We start from the raw sequence: 26,045 nt of genomic DNA, 5'->3' as shown, positions 1-26,045 counted from the left end.
CTCCATGTCTTTGTTCTTCTTTCCTTATAATACTAGATCAATAGATTACTGTCGTAACCCCGGTTCTCTGAAACATCGAGTGGAGAGATCCACCTATGGGAAGGGCATCCGTACCTGACCTCTGCAGAAGCATCCAATTGCAGAAGCATCCAACAGACAGAAGCGCGCAGCCAATGCCAGGTGAGGCCACACCCCCTTACCTACGGGCATATCACAGCTGGGCGCGCTGCTATTCCTCAGTAAGTATATTCGCTTCTCGTGCGGCAAGCGGGGCAAAGCTGGTGGATCTCTCCACTCGATGTTTCAGAGAACCGGGGTTACGACAGTAACCTATTGTTCTCTTTCATCATCTCGTTTCGAGATCCACCTATGGGAGAGACATGGACAGCTCCCCGATTGCCCAATACACTCACAGTGAGGTTCTGAAGGCCAGAGAAGGACGGTCACCTCAGAGAGGCGGTGCCTGACACGTCCCTCAAACATTACCCTGCAAGTTTTCCGCCACGCTAACTGTTGTGGACAAGCAGGGCATGAAACATGCATGAGACACATACATGATAATGGCCCCCGCACCACCAATGCACATAGCTAAACCCAAGAAGGAATGTGAATGCTTGGTGACAGGAATGAATTCACTCCTCGTTGGTTAACCAAACGGGGCTGTGGGAAAGGGCTAAGAGGACCCTACCCCTACGACCTGAGTGTGCCACCGAAGTTCTGGTAACATCCAACCGGTAGTAACGCTCAAAGGTATGAGGGGAGGCCCAGCTGGCCGCGGAGCAGATGTCCTGCAGTGACACTCCCCTGAACAAAGCCCAAGGGGTGGCTAAGCCCCTTGTGGAATGAGCTCTGATGCCCCTTGGGGCTGCACACCCTTTGCTTCATAAGCCATAGTATAGCGTCCACAAGCCAATGTGAGAGGCATTGCTTTGAAATGGGACTCCCCTTGTGCAGGGGAGCCCTTGAAACAAAGAGCTGGTCGCTCTTGCGGAAAGCACTGGTCCTGGTCATATCTGCTTGCAGAGCACGGACGGGACACAGAGCATTCAGCCCCTGATCCTCCGGGGAGGCAAAGGGTGGAGGGTGAAAAGGGTAGTTACGACCCCTTGGCTCAAGGAGTAGCAACATGAATGGAGAGGCCATACAACATGATCAAATTTGCACAAATGTATATTTAATCAAGAAAACAAACATAACTACATTAAAGTATAACATAAAATATATAGATACAAAAACAACGACATCAAGCCTTGGACTGGAAAGGGTGAGAACGTCAACAGGACAACCAAACAGCAAGACCAAGCTCCTAGCCCCCAACAGCTATTCTCCAGCTTCTTATGAGCAGCATGGTTAATCACCGTCAATTCTCCACACCTGTTTCACAGCAATTAACCTGAGGACACAAATAGTTACCCAGAGACACCTACTGGACAAAATAAAATACTACACCCCGTGATCCATCACACCTCCCTCCTAAAGACAGAGGCCCTTATACAAAGGTACTCTGTAAAAATAATACAGAAAAACACATACAACGAACAGATATAGCACAGGACAAGATTTAACCAGATTTAGAAAAACAAAATTATTGGTTCCACTTACCCTCTCTCCTTCACCACCTACCCCTTATTACTCCATCTCCTAATGCTCTCAGGCGCCTTGAGAGCACGAAGATGAGGTGAAAGATAAAGAGAAGAACCAACAAAAATGTAATAGAGCACTAGTTCAATGGAGCTCGTGACAAGGTATCCGCCATAATATTATCTACCCCTCTAATACGACGAATATCCAAGCTGTAAGACTGCAAGAATAAAGCCCAGCGAATAAGTCGTTGATTTGGACTATGCAAGGACTGTAAGAAAGTAAGTGGGTTGTGGTCTGTAAATACTACCAGCGAGACAGAACCTCCCCCCACATACACATCGAAATGTTGTAAAGCCCAAATTAATGCCAACAACTCCTTTTCAATGGTTGAATAATTTCTCTGACACAAATTAAACTTCTTAGAAAAAAAGCCAATTGGTCGATCAATGCCGTTGTCATCCTTCTGCAATAATGCAGCCCCAGCACCCAACCCACTCGCATCCACTTTTAAATGGAAAGGACGGTCCCAACAGGGTGCTGTTAACACGGGAGCAGAACTCAGCAAAAGTTTGGCATTATCAAAAGCGTTTTGACAATTTGAGGACCATTCATATTTCTGTTTGCCTTTTAACAAATCCGTTAAAGGAGCAACCACTGTTGAGAAATTTTCACAGAATTTTCTATAGTACCCAATCATTCCTAGAAATCTCATTAGCTCTTTCTTCGTAGAAGGAACTGGGAAATTATCAATGGCCTTGACTTTTGCCCAAACAGGACACACTTTACCTTGTCCTACCACATTTCCCAAATAGACCACAGTGGCACGTCCAAATTCACATTTCGCTAAATTTATCGTCAACCTTGCTCTCTCAAGACGAATAAATAAAGCGCGCAATTTGCAAAGATGTTCCTCCCATGTCTGGCTATACACCACCACATCATCCAGATATACAGCACATCCCTCAAGCCCAGAGATTACCAGATTCATCAGGCGCTGGAATGTAGCTGGAGCGTTTCGAAGACCAAAACTCATACGTTTATAAGAATATAATCCAGAAGACGTTGTAAAAGCACAAACTTCTTGAGCACGAGAAGTTAGGGGTACCTGATAATATGCCTGAAGTAAATCAATCTTCGTAACAAACTCAGCTGACCCCACCGAATCAATGCAGTCTTCAATTCGTGGAAGTGGAAAAGAGTCGGATTTAGTAACAGCATTCAATCTTCTATAATCGGTACAAAACCTAAATGTTCCATCCGGTTTCGTAACTAGAAGACAAGGAGAAGCCCAACTTGAACTAGATCGTTCCGCAAGTCCATTCTCCAAAAGATACTTAACCTCTGATTCCAAAAGTTTTTGTTTTTCGGGAGACACACGATAAAATCGCTGTCGAATAGGTTGGGAGTCACCGACATCAATATCATGCTGAATCATGTCAGTGCACGAAGGAGTATCAGAGAAAAGCACTTGAAACTCTGTTATCAGATGTATTAATTCCTTACCATTATCTTGAGATAAATGCCCAAGCATAATCTCCAATCTCTTTAACTGCTCAGAATTAAGGAGTCTAGGTTGAATTAAATATTCGTCAAAATTTCCTTCTCAACTCCATCTAACAAAGAACCACTTTCACCCCCTACAGCAAACGCAACAGATTTAATTTCAGCACCTCCGACAGCGACATTTGATCCAGTTGCACGTAACAAATAAGGCTTCAATAGATTTACATGGCACAGCTGAGACTTCTTCTTCCTATCCGGAGTGGAAATCATATAATTTTGTTCAGAAAGTTGTTCAAGCACAGTATAGGGTCCACAAAATTTTGCAGCAAAAGTGGAACTAGTCATTGGAAGCATCACCAAAACCTGATCTCCAGAATTGAATTCCCTGTTTTCTGCCTTTTGATCAAACCAGGATTTCATTTTAGATTGTGCCTTACCTAGATTTTCAAGGGCTACTGTACCGGCCCAATACAACCTATATCGGAACCCGTTTACGTAATCCAAAAGATTTACAGGCGGTTCAGTTTCCAATAAATCATCACGCAAAAGCGCGAGCGGTCCCCTTACTTTATGTCCAAATACTAAATCATTGGGGCTGAAACCCAAACTTTCTTGAGTGACCTCGCGAGCAGCGAGCATCAACCAAGGTAGTCGGCCCTCCTCCCAGTCTTTCATCAACTCAGTACAGTACGTTCTCAACAACTGTTTTAGTGTTTGATGAAAGCGCTCGAGGGCACCCTGACTCTCAGGATGGTAAGCACTGCTTTTTTGATGATCTACACGCAGCTCTTTTAATATTTGGGCAAACAAACGAGATGTGAAATTTGTTCCCCTGTCAGACTGAATAACTAGAGGAATTCCAAATATGGAAATAAATTGAGTCAAAGCTTTCACTACAGACTTTGTAGTAATATTTCGCAACGGATACACAGCAGGGTATCGCGTAGTTTGGCACATCACGGTCAATATATAGATGGAACCAGTTTTAGAAGGAGGTAATGGCCCCACACAATCAATAGTTAGATGCTCAAAGGGATTTTTCACCACAGGTATAGGATACAACGAAGCAGGAGAGATCACTTCGTTCGGCTTTCCGACCAACAGACAGACATGACAAGTTTTTATAAAAGCAGCCACGTCTCTCTTTAATCGAGGCCAAAAGAAATAACGCATCACGCTGTGATAGGTTTTCTTCACTCCAAAATGACCAGCTATGTCACCGTGAGCAGCTCTCAAAATTAACTCCCGTAATCCCTTCGATATCACTATTTGAAACACCGGTTCACCCAGAATCTTATCATAACACGGCGTCCATTTACGAAGTAATAACCCGTTCTGTGTGAAATATCCTCTAGCCAAACTTTTCATCTCATATTCTGTTTTAACAGATTCAAACAGTGTTTTTAGCTGCGCATCATTTTTCTGCTCTACAATCAAATCCTGCCGGGAAATCGACGGAACAAGCAAAGACAAATTCTTATAAAGATCATTAGAAGATTCCTCTAGGCCTTCATACTCATCCATATCATTGTTCTTACTCATCGCTCGTGTTATGGCACAGGAAGAGAAAACTTCAGGCAGTTCTTGCACACATTTGTCTGATTCTACCGAGCAGACCGGAGTGGTTTTAACAACGGGAAACACTTCCGTACCCCATATTTTACTGCCAGCCAAATTATTTCCCAAAATCAAATCCACCCCCTCGATAGGCAAAACTGACCTTAATGCAATTTCTACCTCTCCTTTCACAACCTCAGAATCTAGCTGAACTCGATGCAGAGGAGCCGAAAATATGTCTAATCCTATACCTTGAATTAGAACGCTTTTACCCGTATGTGTTTCAGAAGAAAACGGCAGTTTCGAATCCAATAAGAAAGATTCAGAAGATCCCGTGTCACGTAATATCTTAACAGGTACCCTCACCAAATCTTTCAAAGACACAGTCCCCATAGTTATGAACGGTTCGTATCCTGCTTGCAAAAGATCCTTATTCCTTCCGTAAGTCTTTACTTCTCCTGCATCTGATTTTAAACTCATTCCGGTAGTAGACACGAGACCAACGGCTTTCGGAACCACGGACTTGAACTTATTTCTTAATATAGGGCACTCTTTTTTCCAATGACCCTTTTCCAAACAATACCTGCAACTCGAATCTGGATCCACTTTTCTAGCATGCTCTGATTTGTTTGGACTCATCCTCACTGTACTTGCGCTGTTATTTGGCTTTTTATACAAATAATCACCGGCACTTTTATGAATTAGTACATATTCGTCCGCAAGAATGGCAGCCTCAGCAGCCATTGTCACCTTATGTTCATTTACATACATCGCGACACGCTCTGGGATAATGTTTTTAAACGGCTCCAAAACTATTAGATTAGAAAGCTCTTCAAATGTACTAACACACAATGATGTACGCCAACGATTAAAAAGACTTGCCAATTCCCTTGCCACCTCAACGTGTGTTTTACGCTCGTCTTTTTTCCATCCCCTAAAACGTCGCCGATACGCTTCAGGGACAAGTTCATATGCTTTTAACACAGCCTCTTTTACTACCTTATAGTTCTTTCGGTGTTCAGAAGAAAGTGAGATGAAGGCTTCTTGAGCTTTACCTTCCAAAACACTTTGTAGTAAGAGTGTACGTTCAGCATCGTTCCAACCCCTATCCTCAGCCAAGCTTTCGAACAGAGAAAAAAACACATCCGGATCCCGGTCATTGAATTTAGGCAAGAGTTTAATCATCTGTACTAAACCTGTGATTCGATTTCCACTCGTCCCCCCAAGTTCTTGCTCATTTAAGGAATCAACATTACCACCAGAAAGCTTTCCTTGTCCGATCAATCTTAACCGTTCTGCATCATGTTCTTATTTAGCTTCTTCCATTTTTTGTTGCATTCTAACTGTTTCAAATTTTCGTTCTTGTTCTCGCTCTTGGATTTTCAATTTCTGTAGTTCAAATTGTCTATCCAATTCACGTTCTTTATTTTGTATACTAAGGATTTTCAACTGTTGCTCGAATGTTAACCCGACAGGCGCTAACAACGCACGAGGCGTCGAAATACCTGCAGGTGTCAATTCTTCTTCAGGATGTGTCTCGTAAGTTAAAATTAGTATCTCTCTTAATTTCTCCTCTACAGCCTCTCGGAGAGGTTGTACCTTAGTACTTTTTGTTAAAGCTAATTCAAGATCAAAATGTTCAGCTACTTTAAATAATTGCTCTTTTGAAAGACACCCTAATTTTCCCATCGTAGGAGCAATTAAAAAATCCTGTAACAATTCCATTTTTTTTTTTGCCTTATTTTGTTGTTACTAAAAGAACATCTGAACAAACAAATAGATAACTTACCAGATCCAACAGATCACACTTCAACTGTAGGAAAAAAAGCCACCCTGTATCTAACTAATACATAAACAACTAATTATACTCAACCCTAGTCTTCAGTAAGCCCACATACAGCTCAACCAGTCTACCCGCGTCCGACGCACCAAACACAACAAACTAAAATAAAAAAAAAGCGTTAAGCGCTCTTCAGCCTAACACAGGGTTATATGGCTTATTGCAGTCTAAACCGCAACATCTAAGCAATTTAGTGTGACTGTCGGTTGGTTTTATCTCTCTCTCTCCAGTCCAAAAACCACTAATCAAAATAAATAAACAAAACCAATCCTTTTATATGACAATCCCCAACTTATTTTACCCAAATAATCCAATCCAAATTTCTCAAACCAATTATTCTACTTAACCCTCTGGGGACCAGAAACGTTTATGTAATCTGTAATCTATCTCAGTTTATGTAATCTGTATGAAAAGAGAGTGCTGTCAGATTCCCCCCCCCCAGCTCATTACACTTCATTACGCGTTAATCTGACACGCCCACGGAGGACGCGCGCTATTCAAACGCAAATGTTGAGGCAAGCCATGACAATGCCCACATCAGCCGTTCCACCGCGGCGGTAAAATGTGGGGTGTATTTTCTGCCTTTTACCGCCAAGAGGCGCTACAATCATAGACTCTGGAAAGTGTTTGTTTATTCTCTCTAATGCGTAATCTGCCGCCGCACCGCGGCTCATTCAGAGCGATTGAAAGCTGGTAGCAGATGAATTCAACAAGTGAAACGTAGTTAAAATAATTCATAATCACAATACTGAAATTAGGCTACTGAAATGAAATTGAATAAATAATGAAAAAATAAAACATTGCAATAAAAACATTTACAGATGTACAGATGATAGCTCAGTGGTTAACGCAACAACACGAGCTTCGAGGAGCTTCAATCGACCCGAGATCGAATCTCAATGTAGCATAGGCCTACACAGGGCCGTAGCTAGAGGATTTTGGGCCCCCTGAAAAATATTGATGTGGGCCCCCACCACCCTCCACCAATATCATATACTGTACAATAGATGAACATGGAGGCCCACATATAACAGAAGATGGTGATGTTGTTGTGAAACCTTTATTTTAAAAGTTAAATGTTTATATAAAAATTACAACTAATAAAAACTAACAAAAAGCAAGAAATTGCTAAATAATAATAAAACCAATTTTTAAAAAGTAATATTCCCCCCCCCCCCCCCCCCCCCCCATCAGTCTGTTATAATTCATAAATCAAAAAGTATACATTTAGAAATTGACAAGAATGCAGTCTAATTAAAAAAATAAAACCATATTGCCGTATTTTTTAATAAAGATAATATGGAACTGGTAATATTATTAAATAAAGCGAATACATTTATTCATCCAAGTGCAGTGTGTTGTATTCGTGTTTTCTCGATGTTTTAAATATCATCAGCCGGCAGGTCAGATGCATAATGCAATGCGTCGTGACTCGTGTAATTTTTTTAAAACTCTTTTTACAATAGTGTAAAAAGACAGGAATTTAGACCACGTAATCATTCGGTCGATTGTGGCGCGCACCGATAATAAAAAATGACTGTACACGGCAGACTGTAGACACAAGTTTTCTAATTCCCAGTGAAATAACAATATATAACCGGTCTTTAAGAACGTCTTGATCGACTGGGATACAACCACTCTCCTTGCCTCCCTCTCCGTCTTTTCCTGGCATTTCTGGTACCTGATTTTTGTTTTCTTTTCCCCGACATTTTTCAGTCAGTCAGTCTCCTGCTCTTCCACCAAGTTCATCGTTAACTTCAGGCTGCCGCCTCAACTCTGATTGGTTCTGTTCACGAGCTGGGGTGGGACTTACAATTTTATTGGGTCCATCTGATGTTTGTCACTGACTCTGACTGAATAATTAATAAATACTTTACTTTAGGTCGGACTAAACCATTTTTATGGAGGTAAGAGAAGCAGATATTTGGAAAAATATTTACCCAAATTCCACGTTTTTGTGGTTTTCATTTAAATCTCAGGCATACAACTAATATAAATATTAGAATTATTCATACAACAGGGGCCTAAATAGTATAACTGCTGGATTTTGTGGGGCCCCCTGGGCAGCGGGGGCCCCTATAATTGTCACCACCTTTCACCCCACTAGCGACGGCCCTGGGCCTACATGTTGTTAACCGATGTTGGCCAACAGCGTTTATATTTAACCTTCTTGATGCTTAAATAGCTAACTGTTTATAACTGTTTACTTATTTAAAGTCAAGAGTTTTGTTTAATTATTATTACAACATAAATTTGCTACATTCCTGTAGAACCGCAGCCGCTGCACAAAGGACATAAACTGATGAAGGAAGATTGTCAGCCGATTGCATCAGAAAATGAAAATGAAGAAGCACGTCTTTAGTCTGCTAAATTATTGTGTAATGTAAAAGAACACTATAATTACTTAAGTTTGAAACCAAGTTCGAACATTTCAAGGTTTAAATAAAGTGTCGGGACAGTTTTTTTTTTATTTAAAACAGGGTTGCATCGGGTTTAGAGTTTATTTCTTTTGCGATGCAAAATAAGAAACACTAGGCTAATCTTATTCTTGCGACATTTTAAATTTGTATTGCCAAAGAAATGACAGCTATATTAAACAATTAAAACAGTAGGCCTACAAAACGAAAATTGTCCAAAGCAACATAATTAAATTAAAACATGCGTTTTTCTTTGCCTCTCTCGCGCTGAATCTCTTTTTAACAAATTTATTTAGTCTCCCTCGCTCTCCATATGAAAGAGGAACATTAACACCTAGGCCTATTGTCCTGCGCGCTCGATACAGCACTGAACTGTCCCTCCAACCCCCCACCGGCTATCGGAGTCTGAGGCTGATTTAACACAAAGAGAAGTCGCAATTTACACTTAAATCGCTATTCTAGACAGTGTTGATAATGAAGGAATTAAATGATTTAAGTTACATGTAGCCTAGTGATATTTCTCTCATAAAAGTTTATTACTAAATATTTCATTATTTCAGTAATTGATGAAATAAAACTGGTTTGGGCCAGCTTTTTCCAAGCAAAACTAAATATAATCTGAAAAAACGCATGTTAATTTGTTGTCATGAACAAAATGTTCAACTCAATATTAAAGTCTACAGGGATCTTTGGATCCTTTTAACCAGGCATGCAATTTGTGAATTATTTTTAAAAAAAAAAAATTTTTATTATTCAAATAAATATCGAACCACGGTGCTTCGTGGTAATGCTGCTAAATTAAATAACATGTATTGAATAATTATGAACTTAAATGAAACAATATCGCAACATTTCGACAAATACATTATTTGATCTGTTTTTACATTTTAATTCAGGGCGATTTAGCCTGCTACATTTAATTAGAGCGAGATTTTCACCCTTGTCATTTTCTCATTGGGAAGCGCTTACAGGCTACATATCTGAGTACATCCTCTGTACCTCTCGTTTTCATATGGATTACATAATCAGATAACATTTATTAGCCAGAATATTTAGACATTTAAAGGCTTTAGACAGAGCCGATTTCTTATAGTGACTGAGCTGAAGTGGCTTTCGGTTCATTTTTGTGACGCGCAGTTCCCGGAGACAGAGACGACAGATAAACTTTTGTCGTTAGCAAAAGTTCGAATAAAACCCGACTTTAGAAAAATGCACAGGGCCACTCGGCGTGGTCTGCCAAAACACTTAATTATAAACTTCAATATTTCATTCAAAATAATCTCAAAACACTTTGTGAAATTTTGAAAATTTTCAAAATTTCACAAAGCATTAAGGCCACTTGAACTAATGAACAACTGAAACGCTGGTTTTGATTTTATTGTTTGTCATTGTTTAAACGTGCTTGTTGCATATCTCTATTTTATATTTGATATGGTCTATTGGTGAAGTAGCCTATAGCATTGATTACTGTGGAGGGAGGGGTGTGGGGATTCAAATAATTCAGCAGAAGCAGGGATGTTTAGACCAGAAGGAAATCCCCGTCCCTCCTGGCAAATCACACTTTACTTAAAACCATGTTTTTAAAAACTCTAGGTTGTAGGGAATCAAAATAATAATAATAGGCCTAATAAAAAAATATATATATACACTCACCTAAAGGATTATTAGGAACACCTGTTCAATTTCTCATTAATGCAATTATCTAATCTACCAATCACATGGCAGTTGCTTCAATGCATTTAGGGGTGTGGTCCTGGTCAAGACAATCTCCTGAACTCCAAACTGAATGTCAGAATGGGAAAGAAAGGTGATTTAAGCAATTTTGAGCGTGGCATGGTTGTTGGTGCCAGACGGGCCGGTCTGAGTATTTCACAATCTGCTCAGTTACTGGGATTTTCACGCACAACCATTTCTAGGGTTTACAAAGAATGGTGTGAAAAGGGAAAAACATCCAGTATGCGGCAGTCCTGTGGGCGAAAATGCCTTGTTGATGCTAGAGGTCAGAGGAGAATGGGCCAACTGATTCAAGCTGATAGAAGAGCAACTTTGACTGAAATAACCACTCGTTACAACCGAGGTATGCAGCAAAGCATTTGTGAAGCCACAACACGCACAACCTTGAGGCGGATGGGCTACAACAGCAGAAGACCCCACTGGGTACCACTCATCTCCACTAAAAATAGGAAAAAGAGGCTACAATTTGCAAGAGCTCACCAAAATTGGACAGTTGAAGACTGAAAAATGTTGCCTGGTCTCATGAGTCTCGATTTCTGTTGAGACATTCAGATGGTAGAGTCAGAATTTGGCGTAAACAGAATGAGAACATGGATCCATCATGCCTTGTTCCCACTGTGCAGGCTGGTGGTGGTGTTGTAATAGTGTGGGGGATGTTTTCTTGGCACACTATAGGCCCCTTAGTGCCAATTGGGCATCGTTTAAATGCCACGGCCTACCTGAGCATTGTTTCTGACCATGTCCATCCCTTTATGGCCACCATGTCCCCATCCTCTGATGGCTACTTCCAGCAGGATAATGCACCATGTCACAAAGATCGAATCATTTCAAATTGGTTTCTTGAACATGACAATGAGTTCACTGTACTAAAATGGCCCCCACAGTCACCAGATCTCAACCCAATAGAGCATCTTTGGGATGTGGTGGAACGGGAGCTTCGTGCCCTGGATGTGCATCCCACAAATCTCCATCAACTGCAAGATGCTATCCTATCAATATGGGCCAACATTTCTAAAGAATGCTTTCAGCACCTTGTTGAATCAATGCCACGTAGAATTAAGGCAGTTCTGAAGGCGGAAGGGGGTCAAACACAGTATTAGTATGGTGTTCCTAATAATCCTTTAGGTGAGTGTATATATAGGCTATATCTGTAAAATTACTTTTTTTACAGAACTGCTTTTGAAATTACGATTGGTAGCCTCGTACGATTGGTACAGATGCAACGTCGTTCTGTTGGATACTATTGTTCCTTAGTGTAAAATGGAAATGCATGGTAATTTTATTTTATAAATATAAGCAAAAAACTGTATGGTGTAACAGAGTTTTAGAGCTAGACAAATCTCTCTGCATTAATAAATATAAAATTTGCAGTAGACCATGTTTGATCGGGATTTGAACCCATGTCATCTTGATGATCGAACCGTAAGTTCTACCGCTCGGCTATGAATTTTCTCACTGAGCAATGCCCAAACGTTTGTTTCTCACGTGAGCGAGAAAACGTTTTGTCGTTAGCCTGTGAGTGTAGGCCTACTTTAGCCTACATGAATAAAAGTAGACCTTTTACAGTTTAAAAGATGATATCTTATCTGTATGACCAACAATTACGCAGTAAGTTCTTTTAGCTGTTATGAGAAAAATAAATCCAAATGAACGCGCCGCCGCGTTTGTCAAACTCTAATTCAACATGCCAGAATAAAGCCAGATTTTAGAATAATGCATAGCCACTCGGCGTGTTGTGCCAAAATACCCTAATTATAAACTTCAATATTTCATTCAAAACCACCTCAAAACGCTTTGTGACATTTTAAAAAGCCGTGAATGTATTAAGGCCACTGGAACCAGGATCGTAACTGAAACGCGCTGCATGTCTCAATACAGGAAGCGCTGGTTCAGATTGTATTGTTTGTTGTTTAATCGTGCATGTTGTATATTTAAACATATTTGTTTAAAAATAAATGTTTGTTGTAGGCTTATTTGTAAATTACCATAACTTGTAGAATTTCATCCTTACTGTTAATTGACATTAGCCCCACTTACGTTTTGATAAATGTCCCTTTGCGCCACCTGGCGGTCATTTCGCGAGCGACTTTGAAATGCGACTGGTTTCTTTTTATTGTATTGGTCTACTTTAAAAAATAATACTTTATTGGTCTACTTTAAAAAATAATACTTTATAAGACATTTATGGGAAAAGACTATTTTCTTTTCAAGATGTTTCCAACTGTAACTTTGAACCAATTCTGTAGACTGGCCCATATAGCATTTGACCAGGATTTGTTTCCAGGTATGACTAAAAATGTGCTTTTGGCTTTCATTTATATTTTGATTGTTTGTATATATATATATATATATATATATATATATATATACGTGTGTGTGTGTGTGTGTGTGTATATATATATATATATATATATATATATATACATGTAGGCTATATATATATATATATACAAGAAAGAATGCAATGCCATATATACATATATATATATATATATATATATATATATATATATATATATATATATATATTGTCCTTACATTCTTTCTTGTGTGACACCCCTGAATGAAAGGCTCATTATTATGCAGGGTCACTGTCTGAGAACCACTTAATTATTCATGATAGGGGTTGGGCCGTTCCGCCCATCCGCATATTGCCTTGCAAACAAAAAAAATGTTTTTCACAATTTAAAACAATCTATTGTTTTATGTGAATGATTAGGAAGGATGATTTTCAGATCATTTTGAAGCAAAAACTCTAGGCAACAACATACATTAGTCAAAAGTCTTGTGGACTCATATTTAGTATGTTTTTTGTGTCCTTATTTCAAAAACTTTATTTTTTAGTTTTTTCAATAACCACGCATAAACAATATTCTCTCAAAAATACAAACATGTACATACATGTTGCTCACACATTATGGTAGTCCTGTTTGTGCTAAATAGAGTGCAATTTCACCTGTGCCATTAATATGTTTATAAGCAACTGAAAAAAGCACAAATGTCAGAGCATGTCAAAACATCTCAAGGACCCCAAAAACACCTTGGTCCCCAGAGGGTTAACCTCCTGAGACCCTGCGACCTCATATGAGGACATTACATTTTTGCCTCTTGACACAATGATAGTCAAATTTGTAAAATTTTAGACCAATTGGCAACACTTAGGGACACTGCCCACACCTCCCTGTGGTGATATCACAACATTACACCATTGTCAGTGAGAAGAAAGTGGCTGGAAAATGTCTGGATTTTCAACAAAACAGTTCTACAGCAGTTCCCGAAAGAAAAATGACCCGGGTAAAAAATCTATTCAAAATATATGAATGAAACAAATGTATTTATGTACAATACTCTCTCTATCATCATATGGGGATTAAAATTTGACATATTTTAGTAATAGTAGCACTCTAGGACATCAGTAAATGTGAAGCACTTGTTTGAGGACATTGGGACTATATAATGGTATTTATTCTACCATGTGGTTAGCTAAACTTAGGGATATTTAGATGGATAGCATTAGCAATAGCATTGAAAAAACAGCATTTGTCTGCGCGCATGTGTGTGTGTGAGTGTGAGCAGAGTAAATCATGGTGAATCACACTTGAAACATTGTAAATGATAGTAAATAATACTACAATATGGTTTATCAAAGTCAATCATGCTAGAATCCTGGTAAATCATTCTGGAATGACAATAAAAGAAGACTTTATTGATCTTAAAATGGAGAAAAGAGTCAATTCAATATTTCACTCAGCTAAAGCTACACGGATATCGGCAGATAAGCCTACTAAGACCCCAGTATTAGTATCTCCAGCAAAAAAGCTGGATCTCTAATTTGTTCACGTTATCATTACAGCGAAACTTTCATTGTCAAGAGCAGAACGACTGCTCATGGCTGGCAATTGCAGACAACTCTGAGGTGGAGGACCTCTCAGATGGGGAAGATAATGATCCTGCTGTGGACGAAGTGATTCCACAAGATGTTGACCTCATGGATGAACAACCTGATTTTTCGCTACTCGATGTTTCACCACCCGATTCATCAGATGATGATTCCGGTGAAGAATACACACCCTCGGATGCAGCTGAAGATACTGAAGAGACTGACTCTGAGAATGAAATTCAGCCAAATCATCCACAAGTGCACAGACGTGGACGTAAAAAACAGCATGCTGAGAATGATGAGCTGGATGAGGAAGATCAGAGACATGGAGAGCCCAGACAGAATGCTGAACGCTGGAGGTTTGTTCCATTCAGACCAAATTTGGTCCAGTTTCAGGATGGACATGATGGACTGAAAGATGAGCGAACCGGTTGGCAGCCACTGGATTATGTGGAGCAGTACATTGACTCAGACCTGATGAAACTCATTGCTGACTGCACAAATGCCATGTCACTGGGTAACAGTGGGAGATCTATCAAAATTTCGGTAGATGAGATGTATCACTTTTTTGGAGCAGCAATCTTGATGTCTTGCGTGGCTTATCCACAGATAAGGATCTTTTGGTCCAATGCCCTACAAATCCCTGCCATTAGTAACACAATGTCACGTGATCGCTTCTTCAAACTTAGGAGCCATCTGAAAGTAGTTATTGACTATGATGTCTCAGAAGATAAGAGGGAAACCGACAAATTCTGTAAGGTGAGGCCTTTTATGGACCGTATACTTACCAGCTGCCGCCTTCAGGCTCGTACAGAATGCGTCTCAATAGACGAACAGATGATCCCGTTTACAGGGGCATGTCCATTCCGACAATACCTGCCACTAAAGCCAAATCCAGTGGGATTGAAGAACTTTGTGCTGGCATCTGTGGATGGACTCGTGTTAGACTTTGAAGTCTATCAAGGTTCAAAAACCCTGGCTTCGAAGGTTCAGGACTCAGATGGATTGGGTCTAGGAACACTAGTCATCAAACGTCTTTCTGAAACCCTCACAGCTGGCACTCAAGTGTATTGTGATCGCTTCTTTACTACCATACAAGTAGTTGAGCACATGCTGAAGGATTATATTTATCTTACTGGTACAGTGATGAAGGGCCGAGTCAAACAAGCAATGAACAAGTTACCCGATGACAAAACCCTGAAGGACCAAGGGAGAGGTTCCGTCTCCACAGTAACCAGGGCAGATGGGAAACTATGCGTGGTCAAGTGGTACGACAACAAGCCAGTTGTGATGCTCTCCACTGTTCACTCAGAGCAGCCAGAAGATACTTGCCAGCGGTGGTCCAAGAAGGGAAAAAAGTATGTGACCGTGACACGACCAAGCATCGTGCGCGAGTACAACTCAAAGATGGGAGGTGTTGACATGTCAGATAGGATGATGAGCTACTACCGAATGTCTGTGCGGACGAAGAAGTGGACAATTTGCATGCTGAGGCACTTCACAGATCTTGCCCTGGTCAACAGCTGGCTGCTGTATCACAGAGATAACCAGGAAAATGGCACCCCAAGGAAATCTATCATGAAGTTTCTTGAGTTTCGCATGGTAGTGGCTCAGGTATTCCTCAGAAAGTGTGATGTTCTTCATGAAGGTGCTCATGTCGCAGAAGAAGAGAATGAGAACGGAAACCTTCCACCACCAGGCAAAAAATCTCGGGTCGCTCCAATCCCCCATATCTCAGTCCGTTCCAGTGCTGCTCATCTCCCGGAGATGATGGCCTTGAAAAGCCCCATGCGTTGCAGAGTCAAAGGCTGCACTGGGAAATCCCGTGTGCGATGCATGACATGCAAAGTGCATCTGTGCTTGCAAAGTGAACGAAACTGCTTTGCAGCATTTCACACCGGCCAATAGGGGCTATTCCAGACAGGCTGGAAAGATAGAGGGAGCTAGTTAGAAAAAAAGCCACAGTTCAAAGGCTGCCCTGCTGAATTCAACTGTTTTTGGACTGTTACTGTTACAGTTTGCACTTTAGCTTTTTTACTAGCCATGTTTCAGGCTGTTTACATTTTATGTAGGCTATACACTGATGTTTACATTTTCAAATAAACTGTGAAAATTTGGACTGTTACTGTTACAGTTTGCACTTTAGCTTTTTTATTAGCCATGTTTCAGGCTGTTTACATTTTATGTAGGCTATACACTCTGATGTTTACATTTTCAAATAAACTGTGAAAATGTCTCAAATGAACTTTTTTATCAATGTAGTCTATTTGTGTCAAACAGTAAGGTAGACCCACTGTACTCGTATGAGGACATTCATTTTTGAGAGAACTACTTATCGTATTAAGCTGAAATTTTGAATTTTGATTAATTAGGAAATTCTGGCCCCAACAGCAAATAATATTTTGTAAACGATATGATAGACCCACTGTCCTCGCATGAGGACATCCTTTTATGCAAAAACTACTTCCTGTAAAAAAACAAATTTTAGTTATTTAAAATTTGGGTTTAACCTCCTCTCGGGTCTCAGGAGGTTAAAAAACTACCCAAATCGCAATTCTAATTAAAGAATTACCCAAACCATAATTCTAATTAAAGAATTAACCAAATCATAATTCTAATTAAAGAATTAACCAAATCATAATTCTAATTAAAGAATTAACCAAATCATAATTCTAATTAAAGAATTACCCAAACCATAAGCCAATTTAGTTTGATCTCGGACGAGCCCCCATATGTTACGACCCCTTGGCTCAAGGAGTAGCAACATGAATGGAGAGGCCATACAACATGATCAAATTTGCACAAATGTGTATTTAATCAAGAAAACAAACATAACTACATTAAAGTATAACATAAAATATAAAGATACAAAAACAACGACATCAAGCCTTGGACTGGAGAGGGTGAGAACGTCAACAGGACAACCAAACAGCAAGACCAAGCTCCTAGCCCCCAACAGCTATTCTCCAGCTTCTTATGAGCAGCATGGTTAATCACCGTCAATTCTCCACACCTGTTTCACAGCAATTAACCTGAGGACACAAATAGTGTTACCCAGAGGTCCCTTACCCTACTGGACAAAATAAAATACTACACCCCGTGATCCATCACAGGGTCCACTGTGGGTCCACAGAGGGTCCACTGTGCTGAACTTTCCCTCACAAGGTGCCCCCAAAAGTGGGGGAAAACACATATCTCCTGAAAACATGAACTGGGCAGTCTCAAGTGCAGGCAGAAAAATAATATCCGCGGATATTATTTAATTCGTTTTTTTTTTTTTTTTTTTTTTTTAAAGTGTTATTTAGTTATGTGTGTGTTTTGTGTTGGGGAACACAGGATTAACCGACCTTAGGTGGGAGACCCTGAGTTAATGTTACTCCCAATGGTCGAACAACAGGCAGGCCGCTTGCGTTCGGGACCGCCTTCCTAGGAAGGCATAAATTGCAAACCTCAACACGTAATCGTAACACATCAAGGCCCGTGAGACCGTGTTAACAGTCTAGCGGGACGCTCCAGCCGTGCTTATGAGCTTCGCGAACGCTGGAAAAAACGTTTTTAAGAGTTGTTTCCTCAGACTGGGCGGTGGTCCCAGCGTTTACCCGTCGTAAATATTCCTATCCTGGTCGGTGGCGCTCTGTGGAGCTGGCCACACAATGTTGAGACGAACGGCCGCTCGCTCACAAACTTCCAGGAGGATGGACTGAGGCAAAGCCGCGTGAGCGCTAGCCTAGGGAACGCTAAAAGGACCGCGTCATCCCCGTCGCCGGAACCGACCGGTTCGTCAACGAGAGTGAGGTTTTCCCGTGAAGATGTCCTCTTCAGGGAATGCGGATTGGCCTGATGTCAGCTCAAATATTTTAGAGAGGTGGCGCTCCGGGAGTCCCCCGGTAGCGCGTCATCATCACCGTGTCTCCCCTCCGAGTCAGAAAGGCCGAGCACGGCGCGCTGGGTCGTGCAACTAAAAGCCGGCTTAGTAAAAGCTACATGGGCAGCAATTACAATGACCGCAATTCTCCGGGTTCTCCAAAGCTTCTTGAGCGTGTTAAGCCCAAGCAGACTGCGCAGAACGAGAGGGTCCTTAGCGGCGATGAGAGCACCACACGCGGCCTGGCAGGCTCGTCGTGATAGGCTGTTCCCCGGGGGAAGCGGCTGTTTAGACGGTCACATAGCCATGGGTGGGCCAGCGGTGAAGAACTCGGAAAAATCCGTGGTGGGCAGCCATGTAAGGAGGAGCAGGTGAAGGACAGCGAGAGCTCGGGCGGCTCCGGATGCAAAAAACACAGCGGCTAGGCTGAAGAAACGACTGTCATTCACGTCTGGCGGAGGCTGATCTGGCGATATGTCCTCCTGAAGACTTGAAAGTGAGCAGCGTAATGTTAATCCAACCAAACTGTCAATGCAGAGATCGCGAGAAGCGAATGTCAAATGAGGAATAGCAGCACGCCCAGCTGTGATATGCCCGTAGGTAAGGGGGTGTGGCCTCACCATGGCCGTAGCCAGCTATGAGGTCACCGAGGTCCGGACCTCGGTCATTTTTTTTACATTCAAAAATAAAATGTCAAGCTCTCTGAATGATTAATTAGCAGTGTTTAAACCACCTCATATGAGTGTTTGCAATTCATGTTGCTGCGAGAAGCTGGCGCAGTGAACTGAACGGGGCTTGAGAGCGCGTTGTGAACGCGGGTGCAGCCTCCGTGTTGCCAGATCCACCTAATAGAAAGGTGGCAGTAGTCACCTGTTTTTCTGATTTAATGTGACACTTTAGGAAGTTATTAATGTGGAAAGGTTTAGTGATATATTAACCTTATTTCCAAAACACAAGCTTTGAACTTATTTCGGATTATTATTATTATTTTGTTTTGCTTGTTTTTCGTAGCAATATCTGGCAACATTTAACTGTCGGCATTAATGTCATTTAAAAAAAAGAAGCTTATAGACAAACTGTAATTGCATAAAGCTACCACATTCGGTAAGACAAACGCAATGACAATCGATTATCTGTAAGAAATGTATAACACTATCAAAAACAATAGCATAAAACAGATCTGTTAGCCTACAGAATGAAATTTGCCAAATAACTTACTGGCCAGCTGGAAGACGGCGCATGCTGTTTAGTTAACCTTTCACAAAGCCATCATAAAAACATGAATTAAAGCAGTGTTTCTCAACTAGCAATCTATTCAGTCAGCATATTTGTGTTTGATCTGTGTGAATTTCGTCCGAATTTGACGAGTGATTAAAAGATGGCTAATTCGTAACAGTTCGTACGACCTCACTCGTACGAATTAGTAAGATTTTTGCTAAAACGTACATATTTGACGAGTTGCCCAATTCGTATGAATTCGTACGAATGACCCTGACCCCGCCCCTAAACCTACCCATCACGTGGGTTTAGACAAATCGTACAAATTCGTACGAATGAGGTCGTACGAATTCGTACGAATTAGCCATCTTTTAATCACTCGTCAAATTCGGACGAATTGGTCGTGAGATTGCGTTGCACTTGCTAGACCTACTTTTTCTTTGCACAAAACTCTCCAGAAAGTGCCATTTTGGTTTATTTTTCACAAAAAAAATCCCGGGGGGGCAAACCCTCGGACCCCCCTAGTGAGAGACTACCCCACACATAATTAAATCCAAATTTAACCCCTGTATATATATATATATATATATATATGCCAAATTCCATTAAAAAAAAGGGTCACAGCTTAATGTCCATTGGGAAATGTGGGTCCAATGGCCAAACCATTATTATAGCAAAATTCTTTACACAACACCCCGGACCTCACTAATTTTCAAACCCTGGTTACGGCCTTGGGCCTCACCTGGCATTAGCTGCACGCTTCTGTCTGTTAGCCAGACTTGGTGCAATTGGATGCTTCTGCAGAGGTCAGGTACGGATGCCCTTCCCATAGGTGGATATTGAAACGAGATGATGAAAGAGAATTACTTATACTTCTGGTAATATCCAAGGTGGTACTATTGGTAATGGTACTGTTGGACTGATTTTTAATTCCGTTAATTTTAACTCTGTCGCTTTTTGTATAACTGTCCACCCAAAGCTTTTTGTCTCCCTCTTCTCCCTTTCCCAACAAGATTTTAAAGTGATTTGTGCTGGGTGATCTTCATTATGGCCCTTTATTTTAACCCAATAATTCAGAGATAGCTGTATTTGTCTCAACTCGAGTGGCATTTCTCCCATTTCCACCTGCAGTGCTGCCGTTGGAGTTGTTTTTAAAGGCCCTGTACATAATCTCAAAGCCTGAAACTGAATGGTCTCGATGTGCTTGATGCCGATCCATACACCACACATCCATAATCTAATACTGATCTAATTAATCCACAATAAATTGCCTTCAGTGCTGTTCTGTCAGCTCCCCAATCACTTCCCACCAAACACCTCATAACATTTAACACCTTCCTACATTTTTTAATTACTTTCTGGATATGTACATCCCATGTTATTCCCTCATCAAACCATATCCCCAAAAATTTAAAGCACTTCACTCTTTCCAATTCTTGATTATATAATTTTAGTTTTACCTCAGTACATATTCTTTTCTTTGTAAATGACATTATCTTTGTCTTATCTACTGAAAACTTAAACCCCCATTTATATGACCACTCCTCTATTTACGTAATAGCTTCCTGTAGCTTTTTAATAATAAATTTCATATTTCTTCCCCTCTTCCATATCGCCCCATCATCCGCAAAAAGTGAAAATCCCATCCCATTCTGTACACATCATTTATTAATATGGAGAATAATAAAGGACTTATTATACTCCCTTAAGGTCTTCCATTTTCAACAATATATTTCCTTGAATAACTCTCCCCTATTCTAACGTATCAATCTTCCTTGTAAAAAGTCCTTAATCCATCTATACATTCTTCCTTTGATACCTAATTTACATATTCTAATTAACAAACCTTCTCTCCACATCATATCGTAGGCCTTCTCTATGTCAAAGAAGACAGCCACTACACTTTCTTCATTTACTTGTGCTTTTCTAATTTCATGCTCTAAACATACAGTTGGATCCATTGTATTTCTTCCTTTCCTAAAGCCACTTTGATATTTGGCTATATATCCGTTCTTTTCCATATAGTACGTTAACCTTTCATTTATCATTTTCTCCATTATTTTGCATATGTTAGAAGTCAAAGCGATTGGTCTATAATTCCCCGGGTTTGTACAATCTTTTCCTGGTTTGCGTTTTGGCACTACCACAGCCTCCTTCCCTGCTCCAGCGTATCAACAATGGCGGAATATGATGACAGCTCGCTCAGGGCGGGTCTGTGTTGAAACGCTGCTGTCAATCAACAATCGTGGGAGGGCACTGCCAACACACATTTCAGTACAATCAACTTGTAAAAGTGCATGTACCATTATATGACCCCTTTAAATATAACTCTGCCATAGCATTTCACTGATCTTTATGCATTTTGTTCAAGAGATTATATATGCTGCTGCACTTTTTTTAATGTACAATGTATTTTGTAATGTACACATAAAGATACTATATTAAAGTTTTCTTGATTTGAAACTGTATGTCTTAACATTTATATTGAATTATTTTTGCACTTTTAATATACCATTTAAAATACTGAATAAAACAGCTTTATAATAAAGTATTAGTGTAAAGCTAATCCATTTTAATGCTATTTAAATGTTCTTGAAGTACATTAAAATTAAGCTTCAAATATATTATAACTGTACTCTAAGACAAAAGTATATTTAAAATGAACTGTAATGAAGTACACTTAAATGTACTTGAAGTGGTTCCATTTTGGCACAATTTAATATTAAAATATAGTGCAAATAGCTTAAAATTGATCTTAAGCATATCTTGAAATACACTTAATATACTTGAAGTTGATTCAAAATAATACATTTTACTGGGTATATTGCTTACGTTTCAAAGACAATAATGAATTTGTAATTTGTAACACAAATAAAGTACACTTTAATATCACTATAAGCATGTAATTAGTCCCTACACAGGCATATACTTAAAGTATAAAGTTGTTCCAATTTAGTACTGTTACATCCCCTGATGACATAGAGGTATGAGGAAGACGTAAATAATACAATTGAAACACACTCCTATAGTTTTAGTCTCTGGGAGTACTGTGGGTGAATGACGCAATGACAACAAATTACTGCAGGCAGGTGGTTCGCTTTATTTACAACATAAAATGTTATAATTTACATAAATGAAAACAAACAAATAAAACTTAATCACAGCTATATACAACTTATAAAAAATTGAAAAATGATAATTGATATAAGCCACAGAGAGAAAGAAGATGAGCGGTGCTAAACAAACAAAATAACAAAACCAAAGCACACACACTAACTAATCCCCACTCTCTAAACTAACTGAAAACAAAACAGAAAATAAAGAATTCTTCAGCGCTTAACACGCCATAACTAAAACTTCAAGAACTAAACAAACAAAAATTACACATAGTTGCACACGCTCCTTCCCTAGTGTGTCTAACAATGGTAATTCTACATGTATGTAAGATGTATGTCACGTGACGTACTTTCCTTTTCTCTTCTCTCCGGACTGGTGCAGTTTTTATATCAGTCAAGAAGTCCTCTGGGTGAGCAAACACAATCAAATAAGCACACAAGCGAACCACCACAAAGTCAGTACTTTTCAACAACAGTAACACAAGCCAACAAACACTCCAATCTCCTCCTCTTCCGTTCTTCAGAGTGCCTTATATCCACAGAGTGCCTTAGAACCACAGCCGATGATTGGTTGTCTCCGACCAATAGCAGCACCTACAAACAAAGATAGCAGAGAATGGGAAAACAGGAAGAAACCAACAGCAGAGGGGAGAAATCATAGACAGTAAAAGACATGGACACAGCGACCCCATAGACTTCAAAGGAGAAAAGTGAAGTCAAGTAGAAGCACTCACTTCCTGATGGCCGAGCGCACTGCGCAGGCTCAAACTGAGCTTGACGACATATATGTGACGTGAGCAACCTGTCTGACAGTTGTAAGTCTTCTAGTAGCTGTGCCAAGACGAATCTGAATCATTCCCTTCCGAATCTTGCAGAGCCGGAGAGCGTGAGTATGAAGCTGTCCATGAGCTCGCAGCAGGAGCAACTTTATGACTCTATGGGCTTCTCCCTTGACTTTATCGGACGTTATGCCTCCACGTCCCCCCAATTGCCCGCAAGCCTCTCCTCCTGTCTATACGGTAATTTCTCTACTGTGCGACAGAGAGTCGAGTGGTTATGACGCAATCGTTAGCCTACATTTACAAAAACGGCTTCTACGGGGCCATAATGTAAGATGCAAGGTAATGGAGCCTTTTATACATTGTCGTGTTTCTTTAGAAATAAACAATGGACAAATGGAGTCTTTAAACGCCTCCGATGTAAAGTTATTCGCTATCAAAGTGACGCCAAAATGAATGGGAGTCAATGGAATGCTAACAGCAGGTGAAGGCTTGCTAGCCAATGGCGGCCCCCAAGGAGGCTTCACGGATTACCCCCTTGGGAGAAATGCAGCAACCAATGAGAAAAGGGGAGGGAACAAAAATGCTAGCATGTAACAAGTACACTAAATACACTTTAAATTATGCTTTACTACAATTTAATTACTACTAAATATACTTAGTACAAAATTAGTTGTTTCAAAATAGCACACTTCAAGTTAACTAATCATTAACACACTTGAAGTATACTGATAAATAGTCTGGCTGCAAGTATACTTACAGTAGCATTTTTTTTTTTTCACCAGGGTTGCAACTACATCAACTATCAGTCATTAGAGTATTAGTAGTTTGTCTGCTTAATATCTACGAACTTTTTATTTTGATGCTCCCCAACAAACAATACTTACTATGAGTAACATTTCAAGTACATGCCAACTTATTCTATTAACCCTAACCCTAATCTAACAGTATACTAATAATCTCATAAGAGTTAGTTGACATGTAGTTGGAAATTAATAAGAGTTAGTTGACCTGCAAAGTTACTTATATTTAATGTCTAAAGTGGACTGAAATGAAGTGTAGGTCTAACGCATCTTTGAAAAATTCTACAATTGTCTCTTCAGTGTTGCAGATAAAACTGGTTTGACTCTTATATTTTAAACTTTGCTTAAGGAGAACTTTGGACTGGTGTGGTTTGAGCAGCCGCAAAAAGGCAACGCTTCTATGATAACACCTAAGTCAACACGCAGGGCTTCAGCAGAGCAGGTGAGCAGTTATCTATCCCATGTTATATTATTTTAACATATATTTTCTAATCCTTTTGTTGTTAAACTAATGCAGAGTATGCGCCTACGCAACTGGGAACCAGTCCCCTAAAGATATTAAGATTTAGTTTGTACTATTTACTATTTATATTTTAAATGTACAGTATGGTGAATTCAACAAATTGTCGAACAGATTGTTTTGCTCAGGTGATCCTGTAATAAATTGCGTGTTCTGTCAGGTGTGAGAACGAGGAAGTGCGTATATAGTTTCATTTCCACGCAAATCTGAAGAGTGTTTGTAACCCCATTACATTAAAAAAAGTAAGAAACTATTGTGCATAATTATTCTTTTTATTTGTCGTTGTTACAGGCTACTCGAGTACTGTTTCTTGCTTTTAATCAAGTTTTGTTTGTTTTTATTTTAAGCTTTAAAGAATGAATCTGTGAGACACAAATTGACTTTACTTTTTCCTTAACGCATCACTAACAGAACACAGATCTGATCATTTGCCTTTTTAAAATCGGATGCAGTTATGACCAGCAAAATATTCAAAGGCTATATTAATTGATAATATCAACAATGAATGGTTAATAAAAGTGGACGTGCAAAGTCCTAACCTGTACTTACAGCCGAGCACAGACGGTACGAGGACCCTAGAATTTACTCCTTTTATTTTAAATGTTATTTACTGGCACAAATAAAAAATGCATATTTATGTAGGCTAAGTGAAACATCAGTAACTAAATTTATTCGCTATGCCTGGCGGAACAAAAATGTTGTTCCCATGATAGGCTACTGAAAGATGTGGCTGTTTTTTTTATTAATAAAACTGAATCTATTTCACACTGATCTAAATTGCTATGTTCTGTTTTTATGAAATTGACAATTTCATATAGGCCTATGAATTACATCGTAAATGTTAATCGTATTGTTATAGCTGTTGGTTAAACAGGTAAACAAAATAAAACTCACAATGTTATAGGTGTTAAAACTCACAATAAAATAAAATGTATTGATTACAATATTTGTTGGCCAACAATGGTCTTGGATGTTATACATTTACCTTATGTACATTTTTGATTTCTTGTCGCAATTGTGTGTTATAAAGTCAGAATTGCGTATTATAAACTCAGAATTGTGAGATATAAACTTGCATAGAAACTCATCACCTAACTAATGATTAAAAAACTAATTAAGCGCTTGTTGGTAAGTAAGGTTGGGAATTATTGTATCCAATACGGCTGTCACGTCACGTAACAAAAGAACGAAAAACTTATGCCGCGTTCCAGGCAACCTGTAACCCGTGT

General features: G+C 39.7%; 1 protein-coding gene across 1 annotated transcript; it reads left to right on the top strand.

Annotated features, from left to right (window-relative positions):
- The first annotated feature begins 560 nt into the window (after window positions 1-560).
- LOC130090444 (piggyBac transposable element-derived protein 3) lies at window positions 561-16,423 on the top strand. Its single transcript, XM_056257817.1, has 2 exons — window positions 561-617; window positions 14,489-16,423. Exons 1-2 carry the CDS (start codon window positions 561-563, stop codon window positions 16,421-16,423), a joined length of 1,992 nt encoding a protein of 663 aa, XP_056113792.1.
- The last annotated feature ends 9,622 nt before the right edge of the window (window positions 16,424-26,045 follow it).

This window comes from Rhinichthys klamathensis, unplaced genomic scaffold (assembly GCF_029890125.1).
Source record: "Rhinichthys klamathensis goyatoka isolate OS25496 unplaced genomic scaffold, OSU_Roscu_1.1 h1tg000145l_1, whole genome shotgun sequence".
In the NCBI taxonomy this organism is placed as follows: Eukaryota; Metazoa; Chordata; class Actinopteri; order Cypriniformes; family Leuciscidae; genus Rhinichthys; species Rhinichthys klamathensis.
This window is presented reverse-complemented; position numbering and strand designations above follow the sequence as displayed.